This window comes from Aethalodelphis obliquidens, unplaced genomic scaffold (genome assembly GCF_003676395.1).
Source record: "Aethalodelphis obliquidens isolate GAN/ISIS:26980383/991018 unplaced genomic scaffold, ASM367639v1 scaffold69, whole genome shotgun sequence".
In the NCBI taxonomy this organism is placed as follows: Eukaryota; Metazoa; Chordata; class Mammalia; order Artiodactyla; family Delphinidae; genus Aethalodelphis; species Aethalodelphis obliquidens.
The window spans coordinates 9670402-9686827 of record NW_020838013.1 but is presented as its reverse complement, the minus strand read 5'-3'; the positions used below and the strand labels follow the sequence as shown (position 1 = coordinate 9686827).

At 54.6% G+C, this 16426-nt stretch overlaps 1 protein-coding gene across 1 annotated transcript; it reads left to right on the top strand.

The window, feature by feature from the left end:
- Positions 1-9336: 9336 nt before the first annotated feature.
- On the top strand, positions 9337-13816 carry DRD4 (dopamine receptor D4). The gene is made up of 4 exons (XM_027090819.1): positions 9337-10996; positions 12601-12713; positions 12786-13408; positions 13532-13816. The coding sequence occupies exons 1-4, from the start codon at positions 10727-10729 to the stop codon at positions 13732-13734; spliced, it is 1209 nt and encodes a 402-aa protein (XP_026946620.1). The 5' UTR covers positions 9337-10726; the 3' UTR covers positions 13735-13816.
- Positions 13817-16426: the final 2610 nt, after the last annotated feature.

Here is a 16426-nt window from a genome sequence, read left to right as displayed (position 1 = left end):
GGGCCGCGGGCTCACCTGGGGGGCGCGGGGCGCGCGGCGCAGCCCCGGAGCAGCGGCGGCGGCAGCAGCAGTAGCAGCAGCAGCAGGGCCCGAGTGGCCATGGTGGGCGCCGGGCGGGGGCTGAGCGGCCGTGGGGCCGCGGCCCCTTTATAGCGGCGCCCGGGAGCGGGAGCGGGGCGGGCGGGGGTCGGCGCCGCCCCGGCTCCGCGCCGCCCGAGCCGCGCCCCATCGATCGCGCGGGAAGGTCAGGGCCGCCCCCCCAGCTGTCGCCCCGGCCGCCCGCCCGCCCCCACCGCCGCGGCGGCGCCCCTCGGCGGGCCCGCTGGGGTCGGGCGCCCGGGGACAAGGGGACCCCCGCGGGGGCGGCGGGCGGGACCTGCGGGGTGTCGGCCCGTGCAGTGACCTTTCCCAGTCGCCGGGCGCGGGGCGGCGGGGGAGCGGCGGGCAGGTGGGCCGGGGGCGGTGGGGGCGGGCGGGGGCTGATGCCGCGCAAGACCTGGGCCTGGGGCGCCTTGGCCTTTGGGTGCATTTTTGGAGGCGGGAGACCTGAGCCTGCTTCGGGCCATTTACAACCAGCACCCATGAAATCCTTACACGTAAATTACAAATCGAGTAAGGGGATTTCTTATAAGCCAGCAGTTCTTGTGTTAAACTTTATATGCATTTTAAAGATCATTAGTAGACTTTCTTTAGAGCAGTTTTAGGGTTAGGGAAGAATGGAGCTGAAAGTACGGGAGCTCACACACGCACGTGCCCAGCCTCCCCGGCACCAGGCATTAGTTTGGGACATTCGTTACAATTGATGAACCAGTATTGTACATTATTATTAATTAAACCCATGATTCACAGTACGGTTCACCTTGGTGTTGTACATTCTGTGGGTTTTGACAAATGTACAATGACACGAGTCTGCTATTGTAGACAGTACCACCCAGGGCCCTGCCCTAAAAGTCCCCTGCTCGCCACCTGTTCGCCCCTCCTTCATCAACCCCTGATCTTTTCACTGTCTCCATAGTTTTACCTTTTCCAGAATGTCATAAGGTTGGAAGCATACAGTCTGTGGCCTTTTCTTATTGGCTCCTTTCACTTAGTTATATGCATTTAAGGTTCCTCCATGGCTTGTCATGGCCTGATAGCTCATTCCTTTTTAGTGCTGAATAATATTTCATTGTCCAATGGACCACAGTTTATTTATCCACTCACCTATTAAAGGACATCTTTGTTGCTTCCAAGTTTTGACAGTTATGAATAAAGCTGCTGTAAACATCTGTGTGCAGGTTTCTGTGTGGAAACAAGTTTTCAGCTCCTTTGGGTAAACACCAAGGACCACGATTGCTGGATCCCATGGTAAGGTTATGGTCTGCTTTACAGGAAAGCAGCAGACTGTCTTCCAAAGTGGCCGCACCGTTTTGCATTCACACCAGGGCGTGTGTCGTGGTATCTTATTGTTGTTTTCTCTACATGTATTTGCAACAGCTGCTGCGGCCTCTTCTTGCACAAATTTGGCAAATTAAAACCGCTAAACTTTAACAACATTGACCGATTAATGACGTTCATGAGAACACTCAAAATTGTGAGTAGTGTCATTTAACCAGTCAGATGTCTTAGCACCTCAAACACTTAAGTGACCAGGCAGATCTTCATAGGAAAGATCTTCCTATTAAAAAAATTTTTTTGCATGCAGTAAAATTGACTTCTAAAAAATTAACATGCTGTAAAAAATGAATTTCAACACATGTATGGTCCGTGTAGCCACCACCACAATCAGGATACAGAGCAAGTCCATCACCCCAAAGAGCCCCCTCCTGCTGCCCTTTGTGGGCACATCCACTGCCCTGAGCGACTTCAGTCGCACCTGCTCGAGGTCCCCAGCAGTCACTAGCATAGAAGGACAGACCGGATGGAACCGAGGTAAGGACAGGCGGGCTGTGTCCTGCATGTGCGCGGCACAGAGGACTTTGTGACCAGCTGTCTCCATCGCGCCTGAATGGCTGTCGCCGGTTGTCTCTGCCGCTCAGAATCTCTCCAGAGACGGTCCTGGCCTGTGTCCTCCACACCCACGTGTGGCTGCCTCAGCGTTGCATGCTGAAATGCGACAGGTAACGAGGACCGGACCCTGATGGGAACTGGAGCAGGAATGGACGCGTCCGCTCACACCTTGCCTGGTTTGGACCCTACTCTGAAACACACAACACAAGCTACATGACTAAACGCCACGTTCAACCCACAGATTTCAGGGAGAGCCCCAGGGATTTCCAGGACATCAACCCTGGCTGGGTCCTCATTACAAACGCACAGAAAACAGTCAACGTATGTGAATAGCTATTTGAAGCCTCTAATCGGACATCACTCTGTGTGTGGGATCCTCATAATGGCCAATTTCAGGATTCAGGTTTCTGAGGAAGAATATGCAGCTTTATTTATTTATTTATTTATTTTGCGGTACGCGGGCCTCTCGCTGCTGTGGCCTCTCCCGTTGCGGAGCACAGGCTCCGGACGCGCAGGCTCAGTGGCCACGGCTCACGGGTCCAGCCGCTCCACGGCATGTGGGATCCTCCCGGACCGGGGCACGAACCCACGTCCCCTGCATCGGCAGGCAGATTCCCAACCACTGCGCCACCGGGGAAGCCCCACAGCTTTATTTTTTCACGGTAGAACATAGGAGGGAGCGTTTTCGAAGCAGAAGAATTTCTCTCACTGTGACACAGTTTTATTCTCTGAATACTAAAGCACAGAAAGTATTCTCTACTCTTTTTTGGTTTGTTTGTTTTAACCAAGATTTAAATGTCAAGTTTAAGTTAATTGTATCTACTCTTAGTTCTACATTAGGAGTGTCCTAGGAAGGTATTGAAAAGAATGATTTCTCTCAAATCTCCGACCACACTGCTCTTCCCCGCCTTCCACAGAACTGCAAACTCCAGTGTGACTTAGGTTATGTTTGGCTGGATGCTTTCACACTGTGAGCCTGGGACCCACAGTAATAGAGTGCAGCCTTTCTGTGGCCTTAATGAACATCCCCTCTTAAGGACCAGAAAAAAAATAATTTTTTTATTATAGAGAATTATAAACATACAAAAGTAGACAAACGCCCATGTACCGTTACTCAGATTCAACAATTTATGATAAATCCTATCTATCCCTGTTGATTTTCTCTATTTTTTTCAAATTAATTTTGGAGGAGGTTTCAGAACTTGTATCATTTTACCTGTAAGGATTTCAGCATATATCTCAAAAAGTTAAGGACTGTCAATTGTCGATGATCAAACGAATCTGAGTTAACAAACGCAAGCCAGAAAGAGCATGGGCTGAGAATGGCTCAAGGGGTGTCGTTATCAGGCTTTGGGATAAGGGCACAATTGCTCTAAGAAGGGTCTTTCAAGCAGGAAACTGGCCAGGATTGAGAAAAGGCTGTAAATAGTTTAGGGCTGGTGAACACAGGGAGACAACATTCTTAATATGGTGAAACTTACAGTGCTCTCCTATTTCTTGTCTCCTGCTTAATTAAGATAACAACATAATATATGGGCTATAACCCCATATATTACCTCCCAAAGCATCATTATTTTATGTTCCAGATATAGATCTGGAATTTATGTTGCACATGGTGTTAGGCAGTGACTAAGTTTCATTTTTTCTATGCGGCTGTCCAGTTGTCCAGCATTAGTTACTGAAAGACCATATTTCTCCACTGCCCTTCAATGTCATTGTAACTGTGAACCAACCGTCTTAGGTCTAGGTCCACACTCCCTGTTATATGCCATCAGCCTGATTTTCTCATCCTTCATACTGTCTTAGCCACAATGCCTCAACTACTTCACTATCTTAGTTACGGTACTTTTATAAGTCTTCATAGCTGACAGATCAAATCTGTTCACCTTGTTTTTCTTCAAGAGTGTTTTAGCAATTTTTGACCCTCTGCATTTCCATATAAATTCTAGGATCTACTTGTCAAGGTTTACAGAAAGATACTGTTAGGAGACTAATGAAAACTTCATCAAATTGTTAGATCAATTTTAGAATTCTATGAAATTGTGCTTCCGAATCGCGATTCCCCAATGATGAGTGACGGAGGGCATCTTTCACGTGCTTCTTGGTCATTTGTGTACCTTCTTTGGAAACCATTGCAAATCCAAGGTCATGAAGATTTGCCCCTATACTTTCTTCTAAGAGTTTTATAGGTTTATTTTAATTTTTATTATTTTTCTTGTAAGACTCTTGTTTTTCCACCATACCATGCAGCTTGTGGGATCTTATGTTCCCAACCAGGATCGAACCCAGGCCCACGGCAGTGAGAGAACAGAGTCCTCACCACTGGACAGCCAGGGAATTCCCAGTTGTATAGTTTTAGATCAAATATTTTAGACTTTGATTCATTTTGAGTTAAGTTTTGTATGTGGTGTGAGGTAAGGATTGAACTTCATTGTTTTGCATGTGGATGTCCAGTTGTTCCAATGCCATGTATTGAAGAAACTCTTCTTTCCCTATTAAATAGTCTTGACACCCCTGTTAAAAGTCAATTGAGGGATTCCCTGGTGGCGCAGTGGTTGAGAGTCCGCCTGCCGATGCAGGGGACGCGGGTTCGTGCCCCGGTCTGGGAAGATCCCACGTGCCGCGGAGTGGCTGGGCCCGTGAGCCATGGCCGCTGAGCCTGCGCGTCCGGAGCCTGTGCTCCGCAACGGGAGAGGCCACAACAGTGAGAGGCCCGCGTACCGCAAAAAAAAAAAAAAAAAAAAAAAGTCAATTGATCACACCAACACGCCACAACTAGAGAGGAGCCTGTGCGCCACAACAAAAGCTCCTGTGTGCTGCAACTAAGACCTGATGCAGCCAAAAATAAATAAATAAATATTTTTTAAAAAGAAAATCAATTGATCACAGATGTATGGGTTTATTTCTGAACCCTCGATTCTATTCCATTGATGTTTATGTCTGTCCTTATCACCAGTATCATATTGTTTTGATTCCTGTAGTTTTGTAGCAATTTTTGGAATCAGCAACTGTGCCAACTTTGTTTTTTCCTTTTCAAGAATGCTTTGGTTATTTGGATTTCTTTGCAATTCCATATGAATTTTAGTTTTGGATTTCTTAAAAAAAAGTCACTGGAGTTTCACCTGGGAGTGTATTGAATCTGGGGATCATTTGGTGAGAAAAGGCATCTTAACAATATTAAATCTTCCAGTCCATGAACATTAGATTGACTTATTTATGCCTTCTTTAATCTCTTCCAGCAATGTTTTCTGGTTTTCAGTGTACAAGTCTTTCACCTTCTTGGTTAAATTTTTTACTAAGTATTTTATTCTTTTTGATGCTTTTTCAAATGAATTACTTTCTTAATTTCATTTTTGGATTGTTCATTGCTAATGTATAGAAATATAACTGATTCTTATATGTCAATCTTATATCCTGAAACTTTGTTGAATTTGTTTGTTAGCTCTAACAGGTTTTTTTTTTTCCTTTCCTTTTTTTTCCTTCCTTATGTATTTTCTATACATAAGATCATGCTATCTGCAAATAGAAATAGTTTTACTTTTTTCTCTCCAATTTTGGGTGACTTTTATTTCTTTTTCTTGCCCAGTTGCTCTGGCTAGAACTTCCAGGACATGTTGTATAGAAGCAACGAAGTTGGGTATCCTTGTCTTTTTCCTGATCTCAAGGGAAAGGTTTCAGTCTCATCACTGAGTATGATGTTTTGTGTTTTTCATATATGGTCTTGATCGTGTTGAGGAAATTTCTTTCTATTCCTAGTTTATTGAGTCTTTTTATCATGAAAGTGTGTTGGATTTCATCAAATGCACTTTTCTGCATCAACTGAGATGATTAAATTTATTCCTCCGTTCTATTAATGTGATGTATTACATTGATTGAGTTTTGTCTGTTGAATCACCCTTGCATTCCTGGGATAAATCCCCATTTGGTCATAGTGTATAATCCTTTAAAAAGTGCTGCTGGATTTGGCTTGATCATATTTTGTGAAAGAGTTTTATATGTATATTTATAAGGGATACTCATCTGCAGTTTTCTTTCCTGTAGTATCATTACTGTTGAGCTTTGAGAGTTCTTTATGTATTTTGCACACAAGTCATTTGCTAGAAATGCAATTTGGTGATATTTTCTTCCATCCTATGACTGAAAGTTTTTAATTTTAGTGAAGTCCAGTTTATCTATGTTTTTCATTTGTAAATCCATGCTTTTGGTGTCATGTCTAAAACTCTTTGCCTAACCCCTTGTCACAAAGATTTTCTCCCATCTTTTCTTCCAAATTTTTTATGGTTTTAGGTTTTACATTTAAGTCTATGATTATATAGATATATCACTTTGCTGTAAACCTGAAAATAACACAGTATTGTAAATCAACTACAGTGGAAGAAAGAAAGAAAGAAAGAAAAAGAAAGACAGAAAAGTCATCCAGATAAGAAAAGAAGAAATAAAATTGTCTCTATTCATGAACAAGATCATTATCTATGTAGAAATCCTGAAGAAAACCAAAGGAAAAAAAAAATCCTTGAACTAATAGTGAGTTTAACAACATCAAAAGATACAAGTTCGGGCTTCCCTGGTGGCGCAGTGCCTGAGAGTCCACCTGCCGATGCAGGGGACGCGGGTTCGTGCCCCGGTCCGGGAAGATCCCACATGCCGCGGAGCGGCTGGGCCCGTGAGCCGTGGCCGCTGGGCCTGCGCATCCGGAGACTGTGCTCTGCAACGGGAGAGGCCGCAACAGTGAGAGGCCCGCGTACCGCAAAAAAAAAAAAAAAAAAAGATACAAGGTCCATATACAAAACTGTTTCTGCTCATTGGCAATGAACAACTGGAAACCAAAAATTTTTTAACTACCATTTACAATCGTACCAGAAAACATGAAATACTTAGGTACAAATCTTACAAAATATGTGCAGGATCTGTATGCTGAAAAGTACAAAATACTGATGAAAGAAATCAAGGAATATCTAAATAAATGGAGAGATATACTATATTCATGAATTGGAAGACTCAATATTGTTAAGATGTCAATTTCCCCCAGTCAAATTCCCAGCAGGACTTTCTTGTAGATATAGACAAGCTGATTCTAAAATTCATACATACAAGGGAACTCGAGTAGTCAAAACAGTTTTGTGAAAGAACAACTTTAGAGGACCCACGCTACCTGATATCATGACTTACTATAAAGCCACAATAATCAAGACTGTACTATTGTTGAAAGGAAAGACGCTTGGATAATGGAACTGAATAGAAGTCAAGAAATAGCCCCACACAAATATGATCAAGTGCTTTTGGACAAAAGTTCAGAGGCAGTTCTATGGAGAGAAAACAATATTTTCAACAAGTGGTGCTGGGATACCTGGACATCCATAGGCAAGAAAAATCAACCAATCACCTCAGCTCACACCTTACACATAAGGTATCATGTGTGTAAGGTATCAGGCTCATTCCTTACACATAAAAAAACTGAACCAAATACACTGTTAGGAGAATGAAGAGACAAGCTACAGTCTGGGAGGAAATATTTTCAAATTACATATCTGACATTTTCCCCCCCATTTTAGTGTGCAATGACAAGTCTTTGTGATTTTTTTGGGGGGGGGGCGGGGCTGTGCCGCACGGCATGTGGGATCTTAGTTCCCTGACCATAGATCAAACCCTTGCCGCCTGCAGTGGAAACGTGGGGTCTCACCCACTGGACCACCAGGGAACTCCCTCGTTGTGATTTTTTTTTTTTAAAGAATTATTTTGACTATGGAGATAATTTTTTTTTAATTTATTTATTTTTATTTATGTATTTTTGGCTGTGTTGGGTCTCCGTTTCTGTGCGAGGGCTTTCTCTAGTTGCGGCGAGCAGGGGCCACTCTTCATCGTGGTGCGCAGGCCTTTCACTATCGCGGCCTCTCTTATTGCGGAGCACAGGCTCCAGACGCGCAGGCTCAGTAGTTATGGCTCACGGGCCCAGTTGCTCCATGGCATGTGGGATCTTCCCAGACCAGGGCTTGAACCCATGTCCGCTGCACTGGCAGGCATATTCTCAACCACTGCGCCACCAGGGAAGTCCCCTCGTTGTGATTTTTACTGTCATGTCCCCAATGGCTAAGGATGTTAAGCACTTTCTCATGTGCTTATTTGCTTATTGACCATTAGGATACCCTCTTTTTTTTTTTTTTTTGCGGTACGCGGACCTCTCACTGTTGTGGCCTCTCCCGTTGCGGAGCACAGGCTCCGGACGCGCAGGCTCAGCGGCCATGGCTCACAGGCTCAGCCGCTCCGCGGCATGTGGGATCTTCCCGGACCGGGGCACGAACCCGCGTCCCCTACATCGGCAGGCGGACTCTCAACTACTGCGCCACCAGGGAAGCCCGGGGATACCCTCTTTTGTAATGTGGGTACAAGACTTTTACATTTGTTAATATGGGATTGTCTTTCTTTTCTTGATTTGTCAGAGCCCTTTATATATTCTGGATCTGCATCCTTTATCAGAGATCTACATTGCAACTATATTATATCCTTTCCCAATCTGGACTACCTTTTCACTCTTAATGGTGGCAGATGTCTGAGGACCAGGAGAGAGACCCAAAGCAGATAGGAGGCTAGGCTGGACTCACCACTTGGCACCCAACCCAAGATCACAGAACCAACCCTGCCTTGGATTTTTGTCTTGTGAGAAAAGAAACTTCCTGCCCTAGTCACTAGTATTGTGAGTTCTCTTGCTCAAAGCTTCAGAAGGGGAGGAAGCCTGCCTGTCCCTTTACTGATCCACATGAAAGGGGTGGAGATGTTGAATGCAACTCAGACCCGGATGCCCATCTACACCGCGTCCTGCATACCTTTCCTTTACCAGACCTCAAGTGATTTTGCCCCTTATGAGTATATCATGACATCTGTCTCTTCAGAGTCCTTGTTTTCTCTTTAATACACACACTACCAGTCCCTCAAGCTGGCCCCTGTGTCTCCTGATGTCTTTGAAATCAGGATCCTTGATTCCTGGCAGCACCTCTGCGCTTCGGGTCCATCCTGAGTTTTCTGGCCCTCCCAGGGCGGAGGGAGTCACAGATGCAAACGAGGGGCCAGGATGTGCCTTAGATGGTCCCACCAAGTGATGCAGCTGCATAGCCCACTTCTTGGCTCCGTTAGTGACCAGGCTGCGCGTCACAGGAAGTCCATAATAAAAATTCTCACTGCACATTTTCCTTGCATGTTCTTTCTGTTCACTTTTTTTTTTCTCTCTTTTTTTTTTTGCGTTATGCGGGCCTCTCCCTGTTGTGGCCTCTCCCGTTGCGGAGCACAGGCTCCAGATGCGCAGGCTCAGCGGCCATGGCTCCCGGGCCCAGCCGCTCCGCGGCATGTGGGATCCTCCCGGACTGGGGCACGAATCCGTGTCCCCTGCTTCGGCAGGCGGACTCCCAACCACTGCGCCACCAGGGAAGCCCCTCTGTTCACTTTTATAATCTGAGACAGACGGTCTGGACTGACCTCTCTGTCATGCACAGCCATCTCTGCCATGAACTCTGTGCCCCATGGATACAACACAGTCTTACCTGCATGGGTCTGGGACCCTGTACCCAGAGCCCCTCAAGCTCCTACAGTCTTATGTTGGCAGGTGGAGGGTGATGGGCACATGGGGCCCCAGGCTCATCCTTGGGAGGGAGGGAGGGAGAACCACCTCCAGTGCTCCAGGGAGGCCCGGGGTCTAGTGAGTTTGTGGGAGTGGAGGGTGCAGGTTGAGCGGGTTCTCATTTGGGGCTTTTCTCTGTGAAGAAGGAAGTGACTCAGGTAAAACATGTCTGAAGAGCACGCAGAACTCTGGAGACTGCTAAGCCCCCTGTGGGCTTATCACGGCCTTTCCTCCTGTTGCGGCCTTTCAGGCTCTGTGGGGTGAGCTCATTTTCCAGGCTCAGAGGGGTGCACAGCTCGCTCAGGGTCACAGGCTCGGAGGCGATGGAGCCGGAATTGAGGCTGACCACTCAGCGTCTGGGGGAAGATGAAGGGTCAGGCAGTGGGTGTGGGTGGAGAGGGACTGAGTGTGGCCCAGACTGATGGAGACGCTGCTTTGGGTGGGGGGAGTGCAGGGCCCCTGGTTGGGGTCTGCAATCATTGCGGGGGGACGCAAAGGGGCCCAAGAGGCTGGGGTGTAGAGGGTGGAAGGGTGAGCATGGAGCTGGCGCCGCCGAGCATCAGGGGGCCCCGGGGGGAGGCTGGGGTGGTAGCCTGAAAAGGCTGGTCCTCCGCAGATACTTGAACCGGACGGAGTGAGAAGTGGCTCCACCTCTGCCTCGAGGGCCTCCAGCGGGGTCCCCGGGGAGTGACGCCCAGCTTGGGTCCCTGTAGGGACGCCGGGGCTCTCTGGGGCCGGGCGGGATGGCGCTGGCATGGGCGCCCGCGAGTCTCGTGGGATGGTCGGGCCGACCTTCCATCCCCGTCGGTTTCTCGGGGCTCAGACCAGCGCGTCGCCCCCCAACCCTTCCAGGCGCAGAGCGATGCTGGGCCCGCCCGTGCCAATCATATCACTTCATTCGGGTCGCTTTGGGCCGTTGCATTTGTCCACCTGCCGGTCTCTCGGAGCGCAGAAGTCCAAGATGGGCAAAGACTGGATGCAACTTAGAGCGCCCCGGGGTCCTTCGAGCCGGGCGGACAGGGCGGGACTAAGACCAGGCTGGGCGGGCCGGAGGGGCGGGGCTCCGGCTCCCGACCTGGGCACTGTCCGCGGTGCTGAGCGCCCGCTGGGGCGCGCGGGCCGTGCGCCATGGGGAACCGCAGCGCCGCGGACGCGGACGGGCTGCTGGCTGGGCGCGGGCCCGGCACGGGCGGCGGCGCGGGGGGCCCCGGGGCGGCGGCGGCGCTGGCGGGGGGCGTGCTGCTCATCGGCGCGGTGCTCGCAGGGAACTCGCTCGTGTGCGTGAGCGTGGCGGCCGAGCGCGCCCTGCAGACGCCCACCAACTACTTCATCTTGAGCCTGGCGGCCGCCGACCTCCTGCTCGCCCTGCTCGTGCTGCCTCTCTTCGTCTACTCCGAGGTGAGCCCGCGTCGCGACCGCACGCGCACCCTCACCTGCTCCTTGTTCCCTGTGCCGAGCCACACCGAGGACCCAGCGTGACCCTGCCGCCTGGCCTCTCAGGAGCCTCGAGTTGGGGGCCGCGCCTGGTCCCAGGACGACCGGAGCCTCCAGCACCTCCGAGCCTCACTCCCCTCCCCCATCTCGCTGTCCATCTGCCCGCTTTGCTGTCTGTCCGCCCTCCCTCTTCTGCCCCTCTCTCCTCTTCTCCCTTTCTGTCTTGGTGTCTGTTACCCAAGAGATGCCTCTGTCCTTCAAGCAGAGAACCCAGAAACAGGCGACTTTGGCAGTTCAGCCCCCCACTCAGCCCCCTCAGCCGGGTTCCACTCCCCCAGGGGAGCCAGGTGTAGAGGGTGGAAGGGTGGGCATGGAGCTGGCGCCGCCGATCCTGGACAGACAGGCAGATTCAGGCTTACCCCCATGCCGGCTCCCCCTGGGGCACAGAGACACACGTCACTGCACGAGGCCACACCACAGCCAGGCAGGACCACAGGCGGGCACACACCAGCACACTTCAGGGCAGGAGACCCTCACTCACGCACCGACTGGGCTCCCAGCAGGAGGGACGCTCAGCTGCCAGGAGCTGCAGGGCAGTGAGCACAGCTGGAGCCAGGGGACACCCGGGCCTGACAGTGGAACCAAGGGAAGGCGCAGGTGTGGGGTCCGGGGCCCCCGCCAGAACCTGGGCCCAGGAGCCTCCGTCCCCAGAGCAGGTCTGGCCCTTGGGTCGGTCCCCCTTGGTGCCAGCCATGTCCACTGTGCAGTTTGGGCAGAGAAAAGCTGCTTAGGGCTGAGCTGGGGACACAGCGTCCTGGGCGATGGGGGAGGGCAGGCAGTGGACACAGTGAGTCTGGGCAGGGCTGGGGCAGAGGCCAGCAGGACAAGGACAGACGTGACCTGCCGCTCCCCCCCACCCCGAGCTGCAGACAGACGTCACAATGACGGCTCTTAAGCTCCTAATCGCCCCAAATCAGCAGGAGGGGATTTAGAGGGGGGTGGCTGTCTGCTCCTTTGCCCTTGGTGGGACCGCCGGGCACGGCGCCGGGGACTTGACTTTGTAACAATGCTGTGGGTACCATCCTCGCCCTCTCTTGCGGGTGAGGGGACAGGAGTGAAATGACACGTCCAGAGGCCCAGAGAGCGAGTTTCCCAGACACTGACTCTTAGCTGTCTGCAGGGGCTGGGGGGTGGTATAGGGGTGCTGGGCTCACACTCTTGGGCTGCAGGGTCCCCACCTGCGCAGGGAGGGGCCCCACGGTACCCTGAGCCCCACAGCATCAGAGATCGCAGTCCTCAGGTGACTATGCCCCCAGGATCCCCCCCCAAGGCCTTTCTCAGTTCTAAGAGAAAGGAAGGGGGTCGTCTCTTGGCGCCCAGCTTGAGGGGCGGGCAGGACTGCCCAGCTGTCTCCGGCTCACTCCCCTCCCCTCCTCTCCCCTCCCCTCTGATATTCAGCCCCTTCTGCTCCCGGACCACTGGGGGTCAGAAGGACAGCTTGGGCAGGCGGCTGGGGGAGGGTAGCGTCCTGTGTCTGTTGTTGCTACGGGGCCCCTCCCTGCGCCCAGGTCCAGGGCGGCGTGTGGCTGCTGAGCCCTGGCCTCTGCGACGCGCTCATGGCCATGGACGTCATGCTGTGCACGGCCTCCATCTTCAATTTGTGCGCCATCAGCGTGGACAGGTAGGCCGCCCCCACCGCCCCGTCCCCTGTAGGGCCGCCCCGGCCCCGCCGCCCTCACCACGCTCCCCGCAGGTTCGTGGCGGTGGCCGTGCCGCTGCACTACAACCGCCAGAGCCGCGGTGGCCGGCAGCTGCTGCTCATCGGCGCCACGTGGCTGCTGTCGGCAGCGGTGGCGGCACCCGTGTTGTGCGGCCTCAACGACGCGCGCAGCCGCGATCCCTCCGTGTGCCGCCTGGAGGACCGCGACTACGTGGTCTACTCGTCCGTGTGCTCCTTCTTCCTGCCCTGCCCGCTCATGCTGCTGCTCTACTGGGCCACGTTCCGGGGCCTTCGGCGCTGGGAGGCAGCCCGCCGCGCCAAGTTGCACGGCCGTGCGCCCCGCCGCCCCAGCGGCCCCGGCCCGCCGCCCCCCGACGGCATCCCAGCCCCCGATGTCGCCGTGCCCCCGGATGCCATCCCGGCCCCAGACTGCATCCCGCCCCCCGACGCCATCCCGGGCCCCGACGCAACCCCGCCCCCCGACGCCATCCCGGGCCCCGATGCAACCCCGCCCCCCGACGCCACCCCAGCCTCGGATGCCGTCTTGCCCTCGGACGCCATGCCGGCCGAACCCCCGCTGCGGGCCCGCAGGAGGAGACGCGCCAAGATCTCGGGCCGGGAGCGCAAAGCTATGAGAGTCCTGCCTGTGGTGGTCGGTGGGTACCGGCCAGGGGACGTGGGCAGAGAGGGGAAAACTGCAGCGCCCGGGGTGTGAAGCGGTGCCCGGGGCGGGGGGCGTGGCAGGGAGCCGCTCACGGCAGCCCCAACCCCGCCCCCAGGGGCCTTTCTGCTGTGCTGGACGCCCTTCTTTGTCGTGCACATCTCCCGGGCGCTGTGTCCCACGTGCGCCGTGCCCCCGCGGCTGGTGAGCGCGGTCACCTGGCTGGGCTACGTCAACAGCGCCCTCAACCCCGTCATCTACACCGTCTTCAACGCCGAGTTCCGGACCGTCTTCCGCAAGGCTCTGCGCCTCTGCTACTGAGCAGACCGCTGGCACCGCAGCCCCTCTTCAGCACCCCGCCTCGCCTGGGGGTTTGTAGGAGTTATTAAACAGATCCCCAACACCTGCTGGGAAGGCTCTTGGAGGCGGGGGAGGGGGCAAGGAGGAGGAGCCCAGGCCTCCACTAACCCTCATCCGGCCAGTTAACCCCTTCCTTCCTCCGGAGGAAGCCCAGAGAAGAGACCCTACCCAGCCAGGTCTGCCCCGCCCCGGAAGCCTTGGGAAGAGGGCCAGCCCTTGCCTGGGAAGACTGCCCCGACTCACACCCTCCCCGAACACGTTCCCTCCCCAACACACCCGGCCAGCTGCAACCCACCCCGACCCGACAGCTGTTCCCAGGCCAGCAGCCTCCTCCCCTCGTCCTGGTGGCCCCATCCACTGTCCCTGCAAAATGCAGCTGACCTGCCCCTGCCACTGCTTCGGCAGCTGCCTCAAGGTCGGAGCACAGCTCCCTGCCAGCTCCTGACTTGCCCATAGATGCCCAAAGCCTGGAGGAACAGGGGGCCTGGGTGCTGGGTGGGCTCACGGGGACAGCCTCCCTCCAGGGAAGGCCAGCGCAGGCCCACAAGGCACTCAGCCATCCTCTGCCCACTTGGCTGGGAGCAAGTGGGCAGAGCAGGGAGTGGCTGCCCCTCTCCCGCCCACAGCGCGGCCCGCCCCTCAACCCGAGACAGCCCCACTTGGACTTCACCTGGACCCTCCCAAGTCCCCCGCCGTGGGCACCCGCTGTGCCCAGTACTGTGGCTCAGCGCTCCTGTCAGGAACTGTGACCAAGCCGGCCACTGCCGGGTGTCAAGTTCTCCTCTGAACATGAGAAACTATGGGCTGTGAGGGCCACGGCATCAGGCCCACCCTCAGCCTGCTAAAATATTCCGTGGAGAGGGGGCCACCCTGTTCCCCTCTCTGGGTGAGCACCGTTTCCTGCTCAGACTCAGCTGCTGCCTCCCCTGAGAAGCCCCAGCTGACCACCCCCCAGGACCAGCCTGCCCCTATCATCCTGGGAGAGACTGGCCCTCGAGGAACCGAGTATTGATGGACTGGGGGCCAGTATGGGGTGCTGTGTCCCTGCACCACATGGGAACCAACACAAAATGGGAGTGGGGGAGGGGGCCCAGGGCCGGCCCCCGGGTCTGTTGGCTGCTTCAGCTTCCAGCACCTTCTTGCCTGTGAAGCATGAGGATGGCTGCAGCGGATACCCCGGGGCCCCTCCCGGGAGGAGCCCCAGATGGTACAGCCTCACCCGGGCAAGACACTTGCTTCAGAGCTGGGCTGGTGGTCCCTCCTGGGAACCTCAGACTTGAAGGGACCATCAGGCTGACGGCAGGGTCAGGGTCAGGGTCGGAGCAAAGGGCCCCTGACTGCGGCCACTGGCCCTGCCACCTGGCTCGTCCCTCAGGTCCACACCCCACGCCCGTGCCCTGCCACCCATCTCTGATGTGTCCCGACATGCGCCTGCTGGGCCTTCTGTGGTCACTCCAGGTGGTCAGAGCTGGTGTCTGCCACCGCCAAGAGGGTCTCAAGCAGCAGCACCCCTGCCCGCCAGCCGTGGGCACCAGCTGCCATGCCCACCAGCCCAGGGATCTGTGTGGAGCAAGGCCACGTCCCCCTCCATGTACCCTTCTCATCTATACTAGGGAGGGGGTGACCGTGCCCCCGACAGGCCAGGCCAGTAAGTGCATCTCTTTCGGAGGTGGGGCTGCAGATGGGCTGGGATCTGCTGGTGTCCGGCGCTGTCCCCACTGGCCCTGTGGGCAGACTCCTGTGTCCCCCAAGAGGGGGACAAGGCGGGCACAAGGGGGACAGGTGGACACTAGGGAGTGACAAGGTGGGCACTGGGGGAACAGGTGCAGATATACAGAGCCTGGCTGACCCGGGGGCTCAGCAGGTGCCTCGAGGGTCCCAGGCCCACTGATGCCAAGCGTCACGGCAGCCTCAGCTCAGAGGACCTGCAGCACCCGGACGGCTGCCGCACCGCACACTGTCAGAAGCCTTGGCCTGGCCCCCGCGGCTGCGTCTGGCAGAGGCCATGAGAAGTGCTGACACAGAACTGAGGGTGCCAACACACCCTGGGCGCTTGGATGGCAATTTCCAGAAGGATCCTGATGTCCGGGGTTGCGCAGAGATAGCTTCAAAGGCTTAGAAACGATACACCTTGGAAAACTGCCCCGAACACGTGCGGTCCCCAGGCTTCTACGTTAAGGAGAAGGGGAGGAGAAGCCGCCCCGATCCCAGAAAACCCTCGCCCGGGACGGCTTCCCTGCAGGGCCTGGTCCCAAGGCCTCCGAACCCGCTCGCGGGGAGGCCGCCGCCTGGAGCTGGACGCCAGGGAGGACCTGGAAGCCTTTCCCTGGGGGCGCTGCCCACCTACGTCGCCATTTTAGCCTTTTCAGGTTTGGGGGGGTTCCTTCTGGGGGTGCAGCCCCTTCTGCTGAGGCCGACGTGGCGCCCACCCCCCGTCCTCACTTCCCACCACCTTCATGCTGTGCAAACCCCAGGGGCCGGGCCTGGCCTTCCCAAGGTGGTGGAGAGGCGGGACGACAAAACAAATAAAACCCAAATAAACCCGCTTAGTCCGCAGAGGCCGATGGAACGGAGGCAGAGGGGCTTCTGGGGGGGCAGGTCCTTCCCCACCTGGAGCCAGGCTGGGCGCGGGGGGATGGGCGTGGGTGCCACC